Genomic DNA, 23,564 nt, shown 5'->3' with positions numbered 1-23,564 from the left:
GAGGGCATTCATCTTGGAGAAAGTGACAATAGGCATACAATTTTGATGGACCCAGGGTTGTCTTGTGGAAGGAATAGGCCTCGTTTAATTTTCCTGGACAGTGTTATGCAGACCAGTGTGTAGAAGCTACCGGAAGGCCAGGTTAGCTTAGTGGAAGGATCAATTTAACAGTGTGAACTCCCTATCTCTGGAGGGAATAAGCAAAGACAGTCCAGGTAGTTTTTTATTGGTTGATTGATTTGAGAGAGAGAGACAGAGAGAGAGACAGAGAGAGAGAGAGAAAGAAACACCCACCGGTTGCTCCACCCACTCATGCATTCATTGGTTGCCTCTGGTATGTGCCCCTGACTGGAGATGGAATCCAAAACCTTGGTGTATCAGGGTGACGTTGTAACCAAATGAGCTACCTGGTTAGGGCCCGTGGAGGTGATTTTTCCTGCCCCGCTGACCCACTGAACAGAGATAAGGGTTAGAGTAAATGATGCCAGGGTCCCACCGTTCAGACCCTGCAATCCCCTGGGGGTCTGAGTTGTCTCCTCTTGTGGGAGGAGCTTGAAAGCCACTTGTTAATCTTTTGGAAAGTTGCCCAGCTCTGGACTTCCACATGTTCGGGTTACTTTTGAGCTGTCACGGGGACAATTCCTTAATTTGAGTCCCATTATTACTACAAGCAACTGCCTCATCTGTACACTCCCCTTGACACCAGAGCTTCTTCACCCTAGTTACTTAACTGTTTCTTCCATGAGACGACACGGTTCAAGAACTAAAGGATTTGAAGTCCTGCTACCCTCTCTCTCTTTTTTCTTTTTTTTGAAACTGTTTTCGACTTTCTAGAAAGCTCTTTTGAAGTCTACCATTTGCTTAACCACGCTGGGTCACATGCTCTTTTTGTGGGTTTCAGAGATAATCTATTCCTTGTGTTTATTTTAGGGCTAAGGCACTGATGTTTGAACAGGAAGCTTCAAAAAGTTTAAAAGAGTCTTCAGAATGGCTTTGAAGCACACAAGCTAGAAATCGCCCCAGAACAGCGCCTTCAGCAATGCATCTCCCCTGTTGCGCTTTCCTGGCGAGCTCTTTGGAGGGGTCATTCTGCAGAGAGCCAGGGAGCTGATGCTCACGGGGCCAGATTAGTGGCGCTGGCTTTTCTGGCAGAATTCTCTGGCTCTATTATAATTCTCTCCCAGGGTTCTCAGAGGCATCCATGGAACGGAAGGGCTTGCCAGGAGGGAAGTGGCACTTTCATGTTGAAGGAAAACAAAGCAAGTGACAGTTGTGGCTGAAAACACTTCAGACCTCCCACGTCTGGACTCACTGGATCGGGGACACGGAGGAAGAGTCACTGCTGGGGAGGAAGAAGCCATAACTGGAAAAGAAAATCCAAATAGAGAGAATGCGAGCGAGCTGAAAGTAAATGGCCACCTCAACAGAGAGGAAGTCAGCCTCCTGGTGAGTAGCAAGGCCTGCTGTGGTTTAAGTTCCTGCCAGGCTGCTGAACTGGTATGTTGGGTTAACTGAACATCCCCAGCCAGATTGTCTTGATTTTATTAAGAAGAAAAAAAAAAAGGCCATTTTCTTCAGAGCAGCTGAGTCCCACATGTGAGCCCTTTCTCACCAAAGCTGGTGTTGTAACTTTGCAAGCTTCTTGCAGTGTTCCGAGGAGGCGAGCGTTGCTGGTAGATTGCACAGAAGATAATCGTGGCCGATCATGCCTCTGGCTATGATGATAATGTGGGCGTTGGAGCCCTCACTTTTGAAAGATAAGAAATGGTTTCGCTGCAGGATTACCCCATGAGAAGGGGCTTGGCCAGTCTTCAGTTTGGCTGTTGCAGGGTATTGCACAATGTCTGCCTGCCGCTCCGGTCCTTTCGCATCCCCAAATGGGTTAAGCCTCTCTCGTCATTTGGCTCAGCAAACATGATGGAGGAGATGAAAGCGAAAGGCCTGGTTTAAATAGACTGAGCAGGGTTAGTGCCTGATAATATCCGTGCGGAAGTCAAACAGATGGAGCAGTTCAAAATGACACCCAGGGTCTCTTATGTGCACTTGGAAGAGGGGGGGTGCTTTTACCCCAAGAACATAAGCAAGGGTAGACTGGGGCCCAGCAGTGGGGTTTCTGAGTTGAGTCTGAAACACTTTGGGGGCTTTCTGATCTGGACCTGCCCTGACGCCAGTAGCACATCTGGAACTCAGGAAGGCGGGCGGGACTAGAAACTGAGTCAGTGCTTGTGATCAGAAAGATAAGGTGGGAGCCAGAGAGGGGGATAGGGAGAGGGTCCAGGGGGAAGAGCACAGGTGACAGAGCGTCACAGCTCCTCCTTCTTAGGCTCTAACCGATAGGTGTGCTCGCAGAGGTTTGGAAGTAAAACTCAGGCAAGCCTTTGTGGGGTTTGCCTTGGGATCTTAAAGAGGTTGTTATAATTATACTAGAGGCCTGGTGCACGAATTCGTGCATGGATGGGGTCCAGCCAGCCCACCCCGATCAGAGGGCTGACCAGGGGTGAGGCTAGCTCGGGGGGGAGGGGGCCACAGGTGGTTGGCTGGCTGGCCCCGCCCACTGGTCGAACTCCCGGTTGAACTCCTGGTCGAGGGGACAATTTGCATATTAGTCTTTTATTATATAGGATGGCAGAGCAGACTATAAGACTAGGGAGAACAGCGGGTTATGGAAATTGAGAAGAGGGATTCCTCTGGGCATCCGCAGTTTGATGAGGGATCGTGTCTGAGTTAATCCTCATCAGGTTTTGTAGGCAGAGAGGGGTCCGGTGCTTCTCTGTGACCTTTAATGGGCCCCAGTTTTCCCTGCATTGAAACATGCAGTTTATTTTCTCCCTTTTATCGCCGGGGCCCCAGCGCACACTTAGGCCCTCAGTGATATTTGTTAAACGAATTCTAGGAATCTGTGGATTCATTTAGAAGGGCTGTTTCGGGAGATCGTTGTGCCCGGCAGTTGTGCGGAGTGCTTCTGAGACGTTCTGCCTTTCTTGGCTGTCAGGACCTTGACAGGCAGTTTACCAAACCATGTGGTTACGTAGTTCAAGTTCCACGTCTCCAGTAAGAGGCGTCGCTGTGGGCACTCGTCTTTCCTGTCTTTCTCACAGATGGTCTGACTGCTGGGTAGAGGCATATTTTTAGTTCGACTCAACTGCACTGAAGACATGGTTTTATCTGTTTGTAGCCGCTGGGTTCTTCTTCCTCGGGGCCACCAGAGGCTTTGCAAACACCGAGTAATGAGCTCTCTCGGCTGGGAAATAGGGGGCCGTGCCTTCGGCTGATCCCGGATGAAAGGCAGCAGCTCTGCTCTGTTCTCTCGCCAGGTGGAATTATTTTTTCCTTTACGACGGTTCTAAGGTAAAGGAAGAAGGCGATCCAACAAGAGCTGGCATTTGTTACTTCTATCCTTCTCAGGTGAGCCACACAGCGTGCCACTGTGTCGTGGGCATCCACAGAACAGAACTTATGCCTCAACGTGGTGACTTTTCAGAAGTATAGGGTTTACATTGGGACAGTCTTCTGTGGATAACCCAGGCACTCGACGCTTCTACTCTCTGATACTTAGTCGTAGTAGTTTTGTTCCGGTCTTTAAACTCCCAGGCAGCTCAGTCTTCCATCTTACCTGGCTGGCTGTTACCATAATGATTCTCTCTGCCCCATTGCTCCCAATTTTTGATCAGCTTGTTAAAAAAAAACACACGACTTTTATTCAAACATACACAAAAGTATCATGAACCCTTACATGCCTGTCACCCGCTTTAACAGTTATCAACACTTTGCCAATTCTTATGACCCAACCTAAACTCTGCCCTTTTATTCTTGGGGTATTTTGCAGCAAATCCTAAACATTGTGTTATCTCATCAGTATCAAATAACCTCTCTAACCGAAAAGGACTTTTTTTATTTAAAATCACACCTAACAACAGTTACAATAATTAGTAACAATAATTCCTTAATACCATCGGATAGGGTCTATATTCAAATTTTGCCCGATTACTTAGATGGGGCCTAGACCTAGTTTCCTTCTCTCCTTCCTTCCCCCTTTCTCGCTTTTTCCTGATCAGGACCCAATCAAGGTTCGCTGTTCCATTTGGTTATTTTGTGTGTTGAGTCCCTTTTACCGTGTAGCAGTCCTCACCCACCCATCCCCCTTCCCGCTCTATGCATTGAGTTACAAAGAAACCAGGCCATTTGTGCAATAGAACGTGAGCATGTCCCCGCTCTGGGTTTGCTGATGACTCCCTCCTGGTGGTGTCATTTAATGTCCTCTATCCACTGGGTTTCCTTTAAACCGGGGGTAAGGCCTAGAGCCTTCGTGAGGTTCAAGTTCATTTCTTTTAGGCAAGAATTCTTCATAGGTGGTGTGTACATTTTCTGCTCATCACATAATGTTTGGCTGCCCCGAAGCTGAGTTAATGCTAAGATCCATTAGGAGGTCTGTAAGTTCACTCATGTGATTACCCTCTGACTTGGATAATTGGGATTAATCTCGGCTGCTCTGGCCACTCTGCAGGGGATTTGAATAGGGATGAAAGGCTCATGCTTCTATCCATGCCGAGGGTTAAATTATAGGGAACAATCCTAGGAAGAAAAATGCAGTTCTGTGGATCATCTGATGTGTTCCCTGTGGGTGTTCAGGCAGGGGTCCACAGACTTTGTCTGAAAACAGCTAAGTATTTTAGGCTTTGTAGGAAGCCACAGATGGTCCTCATCACATATTCTTTGTTGTTGTTTTGACAACCCTTAAAAAATTCTTAGTTCACAGGCCATATAAAAATAGGCCGCCAACTGGATCTGGCCTGCAGACTATGTCTGCTCTAAGGCATGACACGAGAGTCCAGCAATTTCAACTTCCTGTCTGGAATTTGCTGCTTTCCCATAGACCCTGCTTGACCAACAGGAGTTGCTCTGTGGCCAGATTGCTGGAGTGGTCCGCTGTATCTCTGACATCTCTGGCACTCCTCCCACTGTCATTCGTCTGCGGAAACTGAAGTTCGCCATCAAGGTGGATGGAGATTACCTTTGGGTGAGTTTAACAGGCAGAACCAGTGCCTCTACCATGAATCATTGTCTGGGTGATAAGTATCGTGACAATAAGGTTTAGAAAGTCTGTGTTGTTCGAGGGTCAACTGTATGAATCCTATATAATAAAACCCTAATATGCAAATCGACGGAATGGCAGAAAGACCAGAGGAACGACAGGTCGCTATGACGTGTACTGACCACCAAGGGGCAGACGCTCAATGCAGGAGCTGCCCCCAGCCCACAGGCCCCGACCAGCGGTGGCAGGAGGGGGCAGGGTTGGCGAGCAGGCGGCACCAGGCCAGCCAAGGGGGGTTCCAGCAGGGGCCCCCAATTGCCCCACAGGTCGCCCCACAGATCATCCCAATCACCTGCCAGGCCTAGGGACCCTACCCATGCACGAATTTGTGCACCGGGCCTCTAGTATTTACTATAAAACTCTTTCAACTGTTTGGTATGTCAGAAAAAATTCATAATGAAATGTTGGAAATAATACCAACAAAGATGAATATCCTTCCTTACATTTGAACACCCCTTCTGCTCAGGAATACTTTAAGTGTAGGCGTTGGAAAAGGGCACTTTAGAGTATACGGTACTACTATATGTAAAGAAATGGTTGTTCTTTTTAACGGTTCTTTGAAACCTGACATACATGCATCAATGCCTTAGAGTTTCCGGGTCATTTATGAAATAATACATATAACGTTCCTCTCTGCAGGCTCTGTCATGCTTACATTTGTAAGATTCATCTATGTTGCATGTACGGGCAGTGCCTTCCCTTTCATTGTTGAACCTCATTCCGTTGTCTGAAGACATCACAGTCTGCTTATTCATTCTCCTTTATTTAAAAAAAATTTTTTTTTTATTTGATTTTAGAGAAAGGGGAAGGGAGAAGAGAGAGAGGAGCATTGAGCCCACAACCCAGGCATGTGCCCTGACCTGAAATTGAACAGGCTACCTCTCGGTACATGGGACGATGCTCAACCAACTGAGCCACACTGGCCAGGGCTCATTCTCCTTTTTCCGAACACATGAACTGTGTCCAGTTTGGGGCATTTAAGAACAAAGCTCCTAAGAACATTCCTATATGAGTCTTTTTCATAGACGTAAGTTTTCATTTCTCATGAGTAAATATCTCCGTGTGGAATTGCTAGGTCTTGGGGTAGGTATATGTTAATTTTCTAAGAAACCACCAGCCCTTTCCCCAAAGTGATTGTAGCATTTTACATTCCCTCCAACAACATGTGAGAATTCCGGTTATTTTACATCCTCGTCAGCACCGATGCTGGCAGATGTTTAATTTTAGCCATTCTGCCGGATGTGCCGTGGTAACTCATTGTAGTTCCATTTGCATTTCCCTAATGACTAATGGTATTAAGGCTTTTTCACGGGCTTAAGGCCATTTGTACATCTTCCTTTGCGAAGTTTCTACCCAAAGCTTTTGTCCATTTTGTAAATTGTTTTTTTTCTTGAGTTGTAGGGGTTTTTTATATATATCCTGGATACAAGTTCTTTGTCAGATACCTATTTTAAAGATCTCTTCTCCCACTTTGCAGTACTCCTATTAGTTTTCCTAATGATGTCTTCTGATGAGCAGATGGTTTTCATTTCAATGAGGACGAATTTATCAATCTTATGGTTATTGCTTTCTGTATCCTGTCTAAAACCGTTGCCTACCTCATTGGAGAAGATGTTCGCAATTTGGGGGGAAGTTTATAGTGTTCGCTTTTAAATGTGAGTCTGCAGTCCGTCTCGGATCACTGTTTGTGTTTGGATGTGAAGTAGAGGTCAAGGGCCCTTTGGTTCCATACAGATACTCAGTGGTTCCAGCACCATTGTTGCAAAACTCCCCATTCCTATTGGATCCTTCCCTGTTCGGTTCCTCTGTCAAAGGTCAGGGACCACTTAAGCGAGGCTCTATTTCTGGGATGCCTGTCCTTCCATTGGTCTCTTTGAAGATCTCAGAGGGGTAGCACACCCTCTTAAAATCAGGTAGGGTAAGTCGTCCTACCTTTTTCTGTTGCAAGTTAGCTTTGGCCATTGCCGGTCCTTTGTGTTCCTGTAGAATCAGTTTGTCATTTTCTAAAGCAAAGCTGGTGGGGTTATGATCAGAATCGCATCCGATCTATAGCTCAGCTGGGGAAGCAGCAGGCTCTTAATCCGGGCCAGTTGGGTCACATCGGTGAAGATCTAACTCTTGGGTTCCATCAGGAAGAAAACAAAGGTCCTTGCCTCCGAGGAGCGTACGTTCAGAGGGAGTTTTTAAATTTTCCTTCCTGCCAGGGTTCGTTTGCTCCTTTGAGTGTCTGATGATTCCCTTAGGAAAGATTCCTCGAGGTAGAATTGCTGAGTCAAAGAACATGAACTTCTTTCAGGCTCTTGGAACATATGGCGAGATGCTTTCTAGCGGAGCCAGTGTTTATCTTCGTGGAATGACGCTGCACCCAGCATCCGGGAGCTCTGGGACGCGCGGGGATTTAGTCAGTTTCTGTTCTCAGAGCCCTTGGTCCAGCTCGGGAGAGGCGGGGCTCTTCGGGAAACAGTTTCAGCCCAGGGTTTGCCGCGAACCCGGATTAGACATTCAGTGTCCAAATAACAGGCCTAAGACTGCGCCGGGTCCGAAAAGAGGTCAGCATTGGCTCGGTGGTCAGGGCAAGCTTCATGGAGGTGCTGGCATCTATGACGGGCACTGAAGGGATGGGAGGGCCCTGGGCAAATGAACAGGAAGGAGGGCATTTCAGGTTGGGCGATGTGTCCATTGTTCTCTGCGGAGACCAGCTTGGCTGGAGTGGAGGGGGTGGGGCTGGGCAGTAGGTCAGTTTCAATGGGCTACGGAGTCTGGCTGTAGCGAGCCCTGGATGCAGGGATTCGGGGCCTGGACTCAATACAGGAAAATGCCTGTGTCCGTTTCCGTCGTTACAGGTGCTGGGCTGTGCAGTGGATCTCTCCGATATCAGCTGCCAGCAGTTTCTGCATCAGCTCATTGGATTTTTTAACTTTTACAATGGACCTGTTTCTCTGGCTTACAAGGTATTAAGGAGCCTTCACGTGGCATCTCTTGTGCAAAACCGGTATTGCCGGAACACAGCACTTACTCTAGGGCAGTGGTTCTCAACCTTCCTAATGCCGCGACCCTTTAATACAGTTCCTCACGTTGTGGTGACCCCCAGCCATAAAATTATTTTCGGTGCTACTTCATAACTGTAATTTTTCTATTGTTATGAATCGTAATGTAAATGTCTGATGTGCAGGATGTCTTAGGCGACCCTTGTGAAAGGGTCGTTCGACCCCCAAAGGGATCGCGACCCACAGGTTGAGAACCGCTGCTCTAGGGTCTGTTCCACTCTACACAAACACAGTGTCCAGCCACCAGGTCAGGGACTCGGGGAGCCCCTCTCAGATGACTCTGTTCCCCAGCGGCGCGGGTCACATTCATTCCAAGGGTTTACCTCCATCTCCTGCCCCCTGGGGTAGGTGGAAAGAGCAGGGCCCTGAGTCTGTGGTGGGGAGGTTGTCAAGGTAGGAAGTTCATAGGAAGTTCCCCTCCCTCTGCCCGTTTCCGTGTGAGGAGTAAGTTGGCGGTAGTTGGGATCCTTACCGAAGAGGTGTCTCTCAGCACCTCAGCTCCTGAGCTCAGGCTGTTTCTGTTTCAGAATTGTTCTCAGGAGGAACTGAGCGCCGACTGGGACACCTTCATTGAACAGATTCTGAAAAACACCAGCGATCTGCATAAGATCTTCACTTCCCTCTGGAACTTGGACCGGACTAAAGTAACTCTCCTCCCCCTCCTCCTGTCACGTATGGGAATCGAGCTGGACACCTTTGTCTTTTCCGCTTGAAATGAACTATACAGGGAGAGAGGTGATAGATGTGTCATTTCTCAGTCCAAGTGGTTAAGACCTGCACTAAATTCCAGGATGCTGCTCACCGGCTATGTGAGCCTGGACAAATCAAGGCGCCTCTCGGAACCTCACTCTTCTTATCCATAAAATGGGTCATAGTACCCGCCTCCCAGAACTGTTTTGATGATGAAACGAGACAATACCTAAATGACACAAAGTAAATACTCAGTAACGGTGTTACTGTTATTTTGCTAAAGTCCCAGCAATGTTGAACTAAGTCATCTGAAAGTCCCCTTCTCCCTTGATAATAATATATGGTGTAATTATTCTCACCATTAGAAGTGCCCAGTGCTAACTCTGTACAGACAAGGTCGCCATGCCTGGGAGGGAGTGGCTGAGAAGTGTTTCGCCTCTGAGCCACTCCGTTCGCCACTGGCATTCAGTGACACGTAGGCTGCCTGTGCAGCTGGCCTGGCCGCCTGCGCTGTCTGCAGCTCTATGGCCTTGATCTTGGTGAAGGTCACATCCTCATTATGCAGTGTTTTCAGGGACTTTCGGCAACTGACTCCTTACAAGGAAGGTGGAACTGAGGCGTATCCTGGGTGAAAGCCATGATGTTTTCACTTCATGTCATGGAAGAACGTTCTGGGCCCCTCAGACATCCAGTCAGCTGGTCCCGGGGGGCACGTGCTTCAGAGGGAGGGTGGGGGTGCGGCGGGTGGGCGTCACCTGGCACCATGACCTGCACTTGAACCTGCAGGCCTCCTGCCTGCTGCCTGCTGGTGTCAGCATGGATAGGCAGGGCCTCCTGGTCAGTCTGTGTCCCCTGGGAACCGCCACATGCCCTATTCACTGTGCCCTCCAGGAACTTGGCATTTGGTGGTGAAGGGATCTTACCAGGTGACACGGTCTCCTTTTTCCAGGCTTTGGGTTAGGACCTGCCCACATTCTACAACCCCCTTCCCTTCCCGGCCCTGACTGGAAGCTTGCTAACTCATGGGCATGCTTCTTGCCCTGCCAGGTGGAGCCCCTGCTCCTGCTGAAGGCGGCCCTCATCCTGCAGACCTGCCAGCGCTGCCCTCACGTGCTAGCCGGCTGCATCCTCTACAAAGGCCTGTGAGTACCGCCAGAGCCTCGCCCCGCCCCGTCCCCTGCTGCAGCCCCTGCGGCCAGATCATGCCACCCCAGGTCGTAGGCGGGAGCTCCGTCTCGGGCCAGCTCCCAGTGGGCTGGGCTGGCAAGTATCAGGTAGGTCAGACTTGACTGCGGCTACGTACCTGTCTTTGAGCAAAGCTGGGACAATGGACATTGTTGTGTCCAGAAAACAGTCAGGAATAGAAAAGCCAGGCATTTATTTATGTATTGAATTTATTGGGGTGACATTGGTTCCCAAAACCACACAGGTTTCAAGTGTACAACTCAATAACCCATCATGCGCCCATCGCCCCAAGCAAAGTCTCTTTCCGTCCCCTTTCCCCCCTTTGCCCACCTCCACCTACTCCCCACCCCCTCCCCCTCAGGCTATCACTACACTGTTGTCCGTGTCTAGGTGATATGTGTATGTTTTCTGGCTAATCCCTGCATCTTCTCTCATCCAGCCCCCCCTCCCCTCTGACAGCTGTCAGCCTGTTCCATGCATCCATGAGCAAAGGCAGTTTCAAGAGATCATATAATTCTCAGGACGGGGCATGCGTTTCTAGTTGTTAGTCTCTAGGTGGTGGTAGTGCAAAGCCCCCAAGGTCACCAGCAGCAGCATGTCAGTGAGGGGGCGGGGCCTGCGGCATCCTCAGGGAGGGGGCGGGGCCTGTGGCATCCTCAGGGAGGGGGCGGGGCCTGTGGCATCCTCCTGCGGCTGCAGCTCCGCTCTGCAAAGCGGTGGTAGTGCTTCTTCTCCTGGGACTCCTGCAGCCTCTTGGCTGGCCCGTCCCGTGCTTGGCTCCGAGATCTCTATACTCTCACGCACTCGGAGGGCCTCTTCATGAGCCTGAGTGCCTAAGAGCCCTCCACGCATCTTCCAGGGCCTCTCCTCGTGGAGGGCTGGGCACTGTGCCCAGAGCTTTCTGATGGCCGAGGGATGTGTGGCTGGAGTAACTCTCCACGCCTCCTGGGGGACTCGGGTCCTCTAGGCTGTGTTCCCAGCCATGAGATTTTCTCAGTCCATATTGGTCTACCTCATAGTAGCTGCACATTTATTAGTTACTTTAAATATTAATTTAACTGTTCTCTTTTTGATGGAAATTTAAATTGTTTACCCCCCTTTTTTTAAAAACGATTTTACCTTTTTTTCTCTGTGATGAAAATTCTTCTGCATATTTCTTGGTACAAGCCAGTCAAAGGGTTGGGACATTTAAAATTTTAATGGAAATCGCCAGAGTGCCCTCCACGAGGGCTTTACCAGCTGACACTTTCACCAGCTGTGTCCCCAAGATCCGGGCCAACGTGGGGTGTGAGGAATCTTTTCAGTTCAGAGTCCTGCAGTGTTTCTTCTCACGCTGTCCTTGTTCCTGTCTGACCTCCCAGGATCGTGAGCACCCAGCTCCCACCCTCCCTCACGGCCAAGGTCCTGCTTCATCGAGCTGCGCCTCGGGACCAGGTATGGTCAGCCACCGCCTGGCTGGGAGCTTCCGCACCAGGCAGCCCTGGCAGACTGGTCCGCCCCGGAGGGACAGGGGCGGCTGTGGGCGCGGTCACCTCCCTCCATCTTGCCAGGACCCCAGGCCTGTCGGTGTGGTTTCCTCGAGAGTGACTTCTCCAGAAAAGAGCTTGCTTTCCGCGTGGTGGGCTTGGAGAGTTGGTGTTTCTTCAATCCAAGTGCAACTATGAGAACTTGACTTCCCTCAACGCTGGACTTTGTGTCAAAGAGATGGATTTTTTTTTTTAATACATTTTTATTGAATTCAGAGAGGGAGAGATAGAAACATCAATGATGAGAGAGAATCACTGATCGGCTGCCTCCTGCATGCCCCCCACTAAGGATCGAGCTCGCAACCCGGGCATTTGCCCTGACCGGGAATTGAACCGTGACCTCCTGGTTCATAGGTTGACGCTCAACCACTGAGCAACACCGGCCAGGCAAGATGTTGGATTTTGATAGATGCTAAAGGATGACTTAGGAAATCAGAAACTCTTTTAAAATACTTCCATTGTATATTTATTTAATTGCTTTTATAATGAGAAAAACACTTGGATGCTCGTTGAGAATCAAATTGCCCACAGTTGCACTTGTGCGTTGGTGATCACTTCTTTCTTTTGTTTTACCTGATTCGTCTTAACATAGGAGGTCACAGGTTTAATGTATCGCAGGGCTGGCTCTTTGCACTTATTACATCAGTAGCCATTTAGAACGATGGCAGGGCTCCCGTCTGGCTCCTCCCCCTCCGTCGGTGGAGGTGTCATTAGAACAGTCTTTCTGGTGAACTATTTATCATGAGGGTCACAGGACCTCATGTTTTTGTTATCCTGGAATCTGTGTGAGGACTGGGCCAGGGCTATGGCAAAGGAGGCCGTATTCTAGAAGGGTTCTCTGAACGCACGAAAGAAAACACGAAGCCCCACTTTACCCCCAGAGGAGACACTGAGAAATCAGAACGCAAAGCCTGATGTGAGTGTGGGTGGAGGCGGATTCCACCTGCCCCCAGGGTGGTGAGCAGGCAGCTAGGGCAGCCTCCCTTCCATCCGCTCCGCTGCTGGCACGTGCTGGGGACAGGCGTCTGGGACAAACTTACTTTGTGAGCAGATGGCCTAGTCCCGTGGTCGGCAAACTGCGGCTCGCGAGCCACATGCGGCTCTTTGGCCCCTTGAGTGTGGCTCTTCCACAAAATACCACGGCCTGGGCGAGTCTATTTTGAAGAAGTGGCGTTAGAAGAAGTTTAAGTTTAAAAAATTTGGCTCAAAAGAAATTTCAATCGTTGTACTGTTGATATTGGGCTCTGTTGACTAATGAGTTTGCCGACCACTGGCCTAGTCAGTCCCGATGGTTAGCGAGGAGGAGAGTGGTACCCAGCGCCAACTTGTGTGTGTGTTTATTTTCAGAGAATACCTACAGGAGGGGATGCCCTGCAGGAGCGTGGTAAGTCGTGAGGCGCATTGAGGATGCAGTCCTTTATGCTGCCTGTCCCTATACAGTCCTGTGAACGTGTCCCAAACGGTATTTCATCTGCTCGGAAGATTAGGGAAATGGATGAAACAGAGCTTCAAGTACAAAGTTAGCCATGGAAATCCTAATTGCAAATAAGGCTCGTGATCTTAGGCGCACCTTCTTTAAAAATTAACTTATTGGGTGACATCGGTTAGTAACGTTAACCATTGGTTAGTAAGTTACAGCTCTGTAATAGGTTTTCTGTGTACTGCATTGTGTAGGCGCACCTTTTAGCTGCCCGCTTCCAATTCCTCCTTAACTCACTGTAGCGAGCCGGCTCAGACAGGTTCCGGGGGACCCTGACTGGGAGAGGGACACATGGCCAGTGCCCGGAGGACCTTGCAGGACTGGACGCGTGCCCAGGAGGGTGGTTTGTGTTGTTTTGAAGCATACGTTGGGGCACATTCCTATGGTCAGCGGAACTGCTTTTCCCGTGTGTGCCACTGAATTTTCCTCCACCCGTGCACCTCTCCACAGCTGGAGCAAAGGCGTCCCCGTGGGCTCTTCCTTGCCGACCCCAGAAATCGTGGCTGCAGTTTTGTGCTTCTGTCTGGGCTGAGGAGTGTGTCACAGCTCTGCTCTCTGACCCGGCATGTTGGGGTACATGTGTCACCCCAAGGACAGTCACTCCCCCTCTCCTCTGGTCCAGGGGGGCCTGTCCATGTTGCTTTGTGATTCCAGGAGCCGCCCTGCCCCCGCACGTCCACATCATGCCTGTTTTCGTGACGGAAGAGGAAGCCGCCAGCCTCCATGAGTTCCCAGGGGAGCCAGTGGCCAGGTAGGGGAGCCCCGGGTTTCTCCTTAAGCCACGCTTTAGGGGCCCCTTTCATGGGTTTATGCACGCAAGCCCCTGGGGCGTCCCATCCTTCCTTTACTCCGTCTTCTCCGTGCTCTGCCCTGGAAGGGGCTCCTGGGACGTCAGCAGAGAGATACGAGGCAGCCGGTATGGCGACAGGAGTGTGGGTTTCAAGACCCCGATCTGTTGCTTATCTGCTATGTGACCTTGGGCAAGTGCATTCACTACCTGAGCCTTAATTTTTACAAAATGGACCCAGTAAGACCTACTTCCTGGGCTCCTGGTGAAAGCTGAAGTATTAGTATAATGCGCGGTGCAGGGTGACTTATACTAGACCCCGAATGTGGCTGACTCCGCGGGGCCTGCTGTTTTCAGTCGATGATCCTGGCATCACTGGTGAAGCCCCGAGGGCCAGGCAGCGCCTCATTTTTACGCCTGTGGTTTGGCCTCAGGCTCTGTGGCCCCAGGCACCCCGGTCACCCCGGTCACCGATGCGGTGCGGTAGTCTCCCCGGGGAAGGGCCCTGTCTGTCGCTTTGTCCTCATATCTTCCCTGTTCGCCAGCCCTCCCGCGTCTCCAGCCGGACTCCAGGGGCGCTCTGCTCGGCACCCTCAGAGGGGTGGCCGCCCCTCTGCCCTGAAAGAAGACGGGCACGAGGAAGCCGTGGCCTGGCCGTGGGCAGCCACCCCTGAGCCCAGGCCCGCTGACGCCGCTTGGCCAAATGGCGGTGGGGAGCGTGGACACCTCTCCGACCGTGACCTGGAGAGCACCCAGCCCGCAGAACCGCAGGCCACTGCCGGGGACCAGAGTCCTGGCCTCCGCCGCTCCCGGGTGATGGGGCGGGAACCCGGTCGGCCCAGGGGGAACGAGGAGCTGGACTTGTCTGACATCCACATTCCAGAAGCTCGGGAAACGCAAACAGCCTCCGGTTCTCCTGCCTTCTCCAATGGGTGTGTCCCAGATGGCGGTGGTCCTTGTCCCAAGGAATCTGTCAGCACCCCGGAACCCAAGAAGGCCCTGCCTGGGGGCACAGCCATCGCCGGCCTCCTCTCTCCCTCCGCTCCCGACACGCTCACCCAGAATGGAGCCCTAGAGCAGCAAGAAGACCTCTCGGGGGACAGTAGCCATGCCCCCGTTCTTAGGGGAGACCCCCTCCCCAGAAGTACAAGCAGGCCATCGTCGTGGCCTCGCCCAGATTCAAGGCAGAGAGGAACTAAGCTTCCGGAGCGGGGAGAAGGCTCAGAGCCGTGTGTGGATGGGGTTCGGGAGAGCCGCTCAGCCCCCCGCCTGGGATGCCACTCGGGCTGTGCAGACCTTCCAGACCACAGCCCCCCCACAGACAGCGCTGACCCCAGGGCGACCCCAGCTCGCCAGGGAGAACTCGTGCGCATGAACCTCTACACTCACAGTGTCAAAGGCCTGGTGCTGTGCCTGCTGGCCGAGGAGCCCCTGCTGGGAGACGGCGCCGCCATCGAGGAGGTGGTGAGTGCTCCGCCCCGCCGCAGCCTCTAGGAACGCGGGCAGGGAGGTGCTGCGCGCCCTGGTGCAAAGGCCCTTGCTGATTGGGGCGGGGGGCGGGGGGGAGGATGGCGCACACCTGCCTCCCTGGGTTTGTGGGGGTGAGAGCAAGCCCAGGCACAGCTTGTTCTGCGTGTTCCTGCTTCTTCCAGTGTCTTGGACGCGGAAGACCAAGTTGGAGTCTTGATTCTGGCTGTGGGACCAGGCACACAGGCCTTTGCACCCCCGAGCCTCGCTGTTTTAGACAGTGTGGTCATGCGCACACGGCGTTGTTGTGCCATCGCCACCACTGTTGGCCTCACTTCTGAACCTCGGCAGCTGCATGGTCACTTCAGAAGCTCCCCTTCCCCGCTTAGCACCCACCCCCGCCCCTCACCCCTCACCACTGTACCAGTGAGCTGGAGGCTCCTTCCCAGAGGGCCTGGGACATCCGAAAGCCTAACTGGCTCCAGAAGCTCCTCCTAACTAACCCGTCCCAGCCCTGCCCCACTTCCAGCAGTACCTTCTCTGGGGCCTGCCCTGGAGATGCAGTTGCTATAGTAACAGCCTTACTGGAGTTGGCAGGGAAGTGGTAGCAATAGGAACAGGAGGTTGAAATTGCTGCAGGGTGAATGGTGTCCTGGGGCTTGCCTTGTTTTTGTTCTTAAATCTATATTATTCTAAGCCGGTCTCATTAGCATGCAGGGCTGTGACCCCCATAAAGGAGCAAGTCACCTTGCAGCTCAGAGGCAGAGGGAAGGCAGCTTCCGTGCTCAGAGCCCCAGGCGAGACCGCTCCTCTGCAGACCGGCCTGCTTCTCTCTCCCCTTTCCTCAGACTCTGTCACCAGTGGTGGCTCCTCTGCTTCCAACCCTCCTTCACGCGGCTCTCAGTGCCGCCGCCACCTCCTCTAACAGCACAGGGACCACGGACTATACACCTGCCAGGCTTTGGTTTTCATGGTCTTTCTGCTCAGTCTCGAGCTGTAGACAAATTATTTTGAAGGTCCAGTGTTTGGATGCAATAAGGTAGATATGATAGCTCTTACCTTCCCCCGCAAAAAAGAAAAGGAAAAACCAGTTCAGGCTGCACTTGAAGAAGGAAGTAAGATGTATCCTGTAGACTCAGTGTGTGCTAACCACTTGACATCTATCCTTTAGCCAGGCTGTGGGATGGTTCTGGGGCAGGCACTATAGCTCCCATTTTACCAGCAAGAAAACAGGCCTCGTTGAGATAAAGACCTAATGCAAGTAGCGGGCCCAGAATTCTTGTTTCTCCTCCCCCGCCCCAGCCACTCTGTCCCCTACTGACCTGACCTTGGAGTGGTCGGTGGGAAGGGGAGGAAAAGGGAGGTGCCCGCCCTCTGTGGCTCTGGACAGGTGGACACGCCCTTGGTGTGTCACAGCCCATCCATGTTGTTCGGACAACTGCCTCCAGGGCTTTCATGTAAAGTCAGGTGCAGTTAGGGGGCCTCGGGAAGAGAATGCAGCTTACTGAAGAAGACACGTCTCTTCTGAAGAGAGTAGGGTGTGATAACTGATGAGCTTGCTGGTGTGAGACTGGGGTGAAGGACCAGACCCGAAGGCTGCCTACCTCATCATTTTGGGAGAGGGCCTTTATTGCCTTTTTTCCCCAGACCCAATTTCCGCTCGCTGCTGTCTAGAAAAGCAAGGCCCTGCAGAAGGGTAAGCTGCAGCTCAGATGTGACAGCGAGCACACCCCACTCCTTGGTTCTGTCACTCACTGGCAAGGCAGCCTGGTGTCATTATGCCATCTTGTCTTTCAGTGGATCAACTGCCAATCTCTCTATGTTGGCCCAGGGTGGGCGGCTGGGAGGTGGGTGGGAGGGGATGAGCGGGGAGCAGCCAGGAGAGATGGGATCAGTTCAGAGGGAACAGACTAGACTCCCACCAGGGGGACTAGACTCCCACCAGGGGGCAGCATAGAGCTCCTGAGAGTTCCTGCTCAAAACCCAAAGGACTCTCACTGACCTTCACATACAGGGATCACACCAGTTCATGACTGCATGGGACACTGAGCTGTCTGTGTGCTGGGGGTGAGCTTGGGGGTTAGGGCAAGAGTGAGATATGGAGGTGCACCCCTCCCCGTGAAACCGGTGCTTCTGAGGGAATGGGTGTCAGGGCATCATGGGTTCTGCACCTGATGGCACTCTCCCATTGAGCCCCTTGCTTTGCGGTGAACTAAAAGTGGGAGGAGCCAGGAGTTAGGCCCAGCTCCGTGTCTCCAGGGCTGTGGTGAGGACTGCGTATGTGTAGCATGTATCAGGGGTGGGCAGACTTGTAATGCGAGGAACACACAGCATATTTTTTCCACTTTGCACAACTATTGAACTCTGCTGTGACGGTTCACAACCTTAGACACTATGTAAATAACTGTGTCCCAATAATACTTTATTTATAGACACGGAAGTTGGAAACTCAATAATTTTCATGTGTCACGATATTCATCTTTTGATTTTTCCTCCTAACCATGTACAAATATAAAAACCCAGCTATTCTTAGCTCTCGGGCTACACAAAAACAGAATGGGCAGGCCATGGTCTGTAGGCCCCGGCACATATGGAAGCACTGGGTTACTAGTAAATAATGTGCACATCATTGGATGATTTTCACTTTCTTGCCTCTATAAAAATGCCTTCTCTCAGGGTCGCGCCTTAGCATTTACAAGGGACGTTTTAAAATGTATTTTTATTGATTTCAGAGAGAGAGGGAGAGATAAAAACACCAATGATGAGAGAGAATCATGATGGGCTGCCTCCTGCACGCCCCACACTGGGGATTGAGCCCACAACCTGGGCATGTGCCCTGACGGGGAATCGAACCGTGACCTCTGGGTCATAGGTCGACGCTCAACCACTGAGCCACACCAGCCGGGCAGGGAGGGTTTTTAATACAGGTGCTGGGCCTTACCTCCTGACAGTCTTCTCAGCCGGGTGCCTCTGAACCAGCGCACAGAAAACCATTTGACCGACAAGTCCTGGCCCTTTCAGCGCGGTGAATGGCTGTACCGTTCTAGATGCCCCGGAGAGGGGAACTCCTTGCAGACAGTGGAGGCCTGGGGAGCCCAGGCCTGGCTGAGAGCCCGGAGGGTGGGGGGCCCGGTCAGCGGTGCTGGGCAAATGGGCAGCCTCCGTGGGAAAGTCGTAGCTGGAAGGAGAGGTGCGAAGGCCAACAACAGTGGCTATTTCTGGATGGTGGGGTTATGGGCTGTTTTTCTTTGCTTTTTCCTTCCTTTTAAAATTTATTTTTCTGCTCCCCTCGGTTTTATTTTTCTATACTTTTACAACAGCATTAAAATATAAGGGCAGAAGTTAGCCCTTCTCTAAAAACGGGTAAGAACGTTGGTCAGAGTCCTTTCTGCCGAGTCCAGTAGCCACGCAGGTGTTGTTTGGATGACCACTTGCTAGGCGTGGGGCCTGCGGGTTAACCGTGGCCGTGGGCTCCTCCGCAGTTCCACAGCAGCCTGGCGTCCCTGAACGGGCTGGAGGTCCACCTGAAGGAGACGCTGCCCAGACACGAGGCCACCTCCTCCAGCAGAACGTACACCTTCACGCACTACGACCGCGTTCAGAACGTGCTGACGGGTAAGGAGCCGCACTGTGCGCGGCGCTGTGGCTGGAGCACCTCCCGGAGGGGGTGGAGGTTAGAACTGGGCCCAGTGAACGGAGGATGCGGCCGCTCTGTCCAGAGCTGCCGGATGTGCAGTAGCTAGGCTGCTGTCACCTCACTGGCAGCCCCGCTCCCACTGCATTTAGAATTTGCTTGGTGAACACCTCCTTGCTCATTGGTCTTTTTTTGGCTGTCTCTCCAGTGTCTGAGAGAAGCACACACATGTTCACATACCAGTGATAAGATTCCGCCTAAAATTGTGATACCCACAAACCGGTGTGGCTTATGATCGGGGACAGTGCCTGCGCCGCTGCTCGGTGGCAGCTGTCAGGGCCCAGCTCCCTGCAGGCCTTTGTCCCTCCCCCTTGGCACCTGCACTCGTGTCCAAGGCGACAGGCCCAGGTTGGGGAGACCTGGGAAGGAGTCCGCCACTCACAGCTCTGTGTCCTCTTCTGGCAGCGAACCTGCCCCAGGTGGCCACACCCCAGGACCGCCGCTTCCTGCAGGCCGTCCGCCTGATGCACTCCGACTTCGCCCAGCTGCCCTCCCTGTACGAGATGACCCTCAGGTGAGCCTTCCCGTGTCACGGCACAGTCCTGCAAGAAGTCACCTTCCCGGGGGCCCGAGTGGAGGAACATTCCAGTTACTGCCTTTAGGGTCTTCTTTTATTCGCCCTGGTGGCTGCTGTTATCTACTCGCATGCTTTCCTGTGTCGTGTATTTTTGGGGTCCCATCCTGGGGCTCACACCTGTTTTAGACATTGGGGGACAACAGTGAGGACACCTGATGTCCTCACCCTCTCGGAGTTTTCATTCCCTGCTGGGGAGGAGGGTCTCCATCTCGTCATAAATGCTGCTGAGCGATGTATGGTCTTCTGACCTGTCACATCATCGTGCTCATTATAGTCCTCAGTCTTCTCCCAGGTGGAGGAAGTAAACATTTCCCCCTCACCCATCAGCAACCCAGAGATACCCTTTGTTGTTAGTTTGGTGTATATTACTCCAAGTTTTGTTGTGTGTTTTGTTTTTTTTATACGAAATACAGGTTAATATTTCTGTTAATTATTTTAAGTCTTCTAGAAAACAGGATCATACTAATGTACTGTTCACACGTTCCTTTTCCATTCCATCGCATGCCCTAAACACCTCCATGCCAGTCGACAGATATCTCTTCATCATTATTGTAATCTGAGTATGTAACCAAGTGAATTCTCCTTTCTCCCCACACGCTTCTCCGTGAAACCAGTAGCAGAACATAAGGCAAGTGGGAAGGCCCGAGGGGAGTGCCTGCTGTGTGACTAACGTCCCGTTAGTCCTTGGGACGATCTGGACACGTGCATTTTCCCTCACTTTACAGATGGGGACATTGAGCACAAGCAATAGCAGTGACTTGCCCAGAGCACATTCTTTTAAAGTGGCAGGCCAGGCTTCGAACCCCCGTCTCTCTGACTTGACTCTAAAGTACATGTTCTCTCCCCACATTTCCAGTTCGGGGGGCCTCTATGGCAGGCACAGACAGTCTGTGTGGTCTGAGATCTGCTCCGGCGGCGTCGGGCTGTTATCTTCTCTCTTCCTCTCCTAGAAATGCCTCCACGGCCGTGTACGCCTGCTGCAACCCCGTCCAGGAAACCTATTTCCAGCAGCTGGCGTCGGCCACGCGGAGCTCCGGCTTCCCCAGCGCCCAGGACACCGCCTTCAGCCTCCCGGGCAAAGCCAAGCAGAAGCTGCTGAAGCACGGGGTGAACTTACTGTGAACTGGGCCTCGGGGGGAAGGGCCTCACGGAGCTGACTATCCAGCGCGGTACCCACCAAGGAAGCCCTGCCTTTTTACACAGAAGCCCCCCGTTCACTTTCCTGGGAATGTTCCTTTTTAGGGAGCTGTGACGTGTGAGTGTTGGATACGCCTTTCCAGATTGGAGGGGACGGGGTAGTTCTTCGGGTCCGCAGACCTGGAGCGCGTGATAAAGACCTTGATTCAGTGGCAGTGCTGGGCCAGACAGGTGCTTCGGCTCCTTGTACCGAAGAGGTTCGGGGCCGGTTAGATCCGTCACTGGGCTGAGGCGCCTGACATCTGCCGCTGTTCCAGCCCAGCCTTAACATGGGCCACAAAATGCAGGTGGCATTCTTTCTAGAACGCAGTTGTCCCGAGTGTTTTCCAGCCCTGCCTGCAGGGGGCGATATGAGGCGTGAGCGCACGGAGAGGTGGCAGGTTTGTTAACAAGCTGCCTGGAACACCACTTCCCAGTGAGATTATCTTCCTGGGAGGGAGGGCTGGGACAGTGGGGGGAGGGGGGAGCACGGAGCTACCTTGTCTGAAGTATCCTGGAACTAGACTCAAAACTTAAGAGCCCGGCCCTGGCCAGTTTGGCTCAGCAGATAGAGCGTCAGCCCGTGGACTGAAGGGTCTCGAGTTCGAAATTCCAGGGTGCAGGCTCGATCCCAGGTTCCGTGTGGGAGGCAACCAATCAGTGTGTCTCAGACTGGGCTTTGCACCGCCTCCTCTTGAGTGAGTGTCCCCAAATGGGAGTTTCCAAAATGTTTGGGGCAAAAGCAGACCCGTGCTTCTCGGTGTGGCTGTGTGTGAGGGAACCACATTCATTTGTGTGTTTCGTGTCTGTTACATCATAGTCAGACATGCTATGATAATGCGGTGCAGATCATAGGATGAGGCTCTTTACCAAAGTCTCCTCTCAATGTTTACTGGAAGATTCCATTTGCAAGTTGCGATGTTAATAATTGCATCTGATGTTCATGGCATGGTGTCTTTTTCTTGAAACAAGTTTCCAAGGGCTAAAATAAAATAGCCCAAACTGCCATTGAGTTCTGATTAATTAACCAAGTTAAGGTGGGGGGTACGGTATTTTATGTGTGTGCATGTACGCCCATATTTTGCGTGGACACGTTTTTCCTTTTCGTGCCTGACCCAGGGTGGCCAGGGGAGGAAGGTGCACTTCAGAATGGTCTCTGCGTGGGCGACGGGCCCAGCCAGCTGCTCCGAGGAGCACCAGCTTCCGCAAGGCTCGCCCACAGCCCCCTGCCCCCACCCTCCTGCCACTGGCTGGCCCACAGGGCCATCTTCCCACGGGGAGGAGGATTGCCCCTCCGGCTACGATAAATACTTATTTTCCTACTTCTCTGCTAAGTTCTCCAAGAAAAAATTCAGCACAGGTCTCCACGCCAACCACGCAAGGAACCTTCAGGACTAACACATAACACATTGCTTTTCCTTTTCCTTGCGGGGCGTTTTGAAGCCGCCCAGCTTTTCCTCTTGCTCCAGAGCTGACGCCCCCAGAGTCGAGCTGGGTGGATTACAAGCTGTCGTGTGGTGAAACAGGGACAGTTTGGAGCCTGGACCCATTTTCATCCACCCACCGGGAGCTCAGCGAACCGTCTGATTCAGGGACCCTTCACACAAGATGTTTCACAAGAAAATCGCTGCCTGCCGCTGGGCCTTCCTGTGTGGCAGGCCATTGGCAGATCTTAATCTTATTTGTTTCGCATCCAGAAACCTCTCTTCCCATCTGATTTCCCAGGGCTGCCATTGAGTTAGAAATGCTTTTAATACAAAATGCTTTGGTTTCTGGGAGTCAGTGCTCAGGCAGCCAGGTGCTTCCCTTTGAGGTGAGTCTTCACGATCCAGTGAGCGCCCAGGGAAGGGCTCGGGGCCCTGAGCAGGAGACCCAGCCAGGCCCGTGGGCGGGAGGAGGGGGACAGGAGCCATCTGTGTGCTGGGAAAGAGGCACTTGAGTCTGAATGGACATCCTTCATCTCCAACCACTTCCGGTGGCCATAGCACCTGTGGGCTTTGGTGTCAGAGTCCTGGGTTCCAATCACAGCTCTGCGACGTATTGCCCTGGAAACTGACCCAAGTTACTTCGTTTCTCTCAACCCCAGGGTCATGTTCTTTCGAATGGAAAGGAAGACGCAGTGTATTTAAAAGCGTGGCATCCTGCGGGCCCTCTCTGCCAGTGAGTGCAGCGTGGGTGTCTGGAGGAGGCAGACGGCCTCCCAGGCGCCCTGTGCAGGGGGTCCCTCTGCAGGCGGTGGGGAGGCCTGCATGTATGTTTGAGTTCAAGACGGCCGAGTTTACTTGGCTGCCTGGTTTCTCACTGCCGCTGTCCTCCAGCCACCGCATGACCTTGGTCACATCAGCCGCCCACTCTGAGCCCGTTTCTCCTGTTCAGTGTGCACAACCGTCCCTCCTTACCCGTGTGGCTGTCCGTGTTCGTGTGGAAATACTGTATGTGGAGGAGTCTTCTAGAGTGCACGGTGCTCTCTGTACTCCAGGAGGAAGGCCCTCACCTTGAATCGGGGTGGCTAAGGCATCGCAAGTGTGGAAACACGGGGCAGGTGGGGGGTAACTAGAAATCAGGACCAACGTGTGTGCCTGGGAGGGAGGCAGAAAGTCAGTCAACCCTTGTGTGCTGCCTCCTGCCACCTAACGCTACAATCTGCCTGAGTATTCTCGCTGCCATCTGTCAGCAGCTCGGAAATATGTGGCCTTATTCTGTCCTGCTCCCTGTGCTCACATCTGCTTAGCAAGACTCCGCTGGGGAGGTAAACATTATGGGGGTGCTGCCGGCAGGCCGCGGTGGTCCTTAGGAACAGCATTTTGTACCCACCTTTGCTTCTCGTATTTACATTTTTAAAA

At 52.3% G+C, this 23,564-nt stretch overlaps 1 protein-coding gene across 1 annotated transcript; it reads left to right on the top strand.

Moving 5' to 3' along the window:
* Positions 1-1,355: 1,355 nt before the first annotated feature.
* Positions 1,356-21,729, top strand: HPS4 (HPS4 biogenesis of lysosomal organelles complex 3 subunit 2). The gene is made up of 13 exons (XM_008142491.3): positions 1,356-1,446; positions 3,315-3,405; positions 4,874-5,017; positions 7,936-8,043; positions 8,667-8,783; positions 9,877-9,971; positions 11,376-11,448; positions 12,888-12,924; positions 13,675-13,771; positions 14,353-15,271; positions 18,757-18,889; positions 19,374-19,482; positions 20,496-21,729. The coding sequence occupies exons 1-13, from the start codon at positions 1,412-1,414 to the stop codon at positions 20,665-20,667; spliced, it is 2,130 nt and encodes a 709-aa protein (XP_008140713.2). The 5' UTR covers positions 1,356-1,411; the 3' UTR covers positions 20,668-21,729.
* The last annotated feature ends 1,835 nt before the right edge of the window (positions 21,730-23,564 follow it).

Source organism: Eptesicus fuscus, chromosome 23 (genome assembly GCF_027574615.1).
Source record: "Eptesicus fuscus isolate TK198812 chromosome 23, DD_ASM_mEF_20220401, whole genome shotgun sequence".
NCBI lineage: Eukaryota > Metazoa > Chordata > Mammalia > Chiroptera > Vespertilionidae > Eptesicus > Eptesicus fuscus.
Note: the sequence above shows the minus strand (reverse complement) of the source record. Positions and strands in the feature narration are given on the sequence as shown.

What these genes read in the sequence shown, in the direction of transcription:
- HPS4 (XM_008142491.3), top strand. Translation starts at nt 1,412, where the DNA reads ATGGCCACCTCAACAGAGAGGAAGTCAGCCTCCTG. An exon ending in GAGCTGCGCCTCGGGACCAG is followed by an intron (nt 11,449 to 12,887) that starts GTATGGTCAGCC and finishes GTTTATTTTCAG; the next exon opens with AGAATACCTACAGGAGGGGA. An exon ending in GGATGCCCTGCAGGAGCGTG is followed by an intron (nt 12,925 to 13,674) that starts GTAAGTCGTGAG and finishes TTGTGATTCCAG; the next exon opens with GAGCCGCCCTGCCCCCGCAC.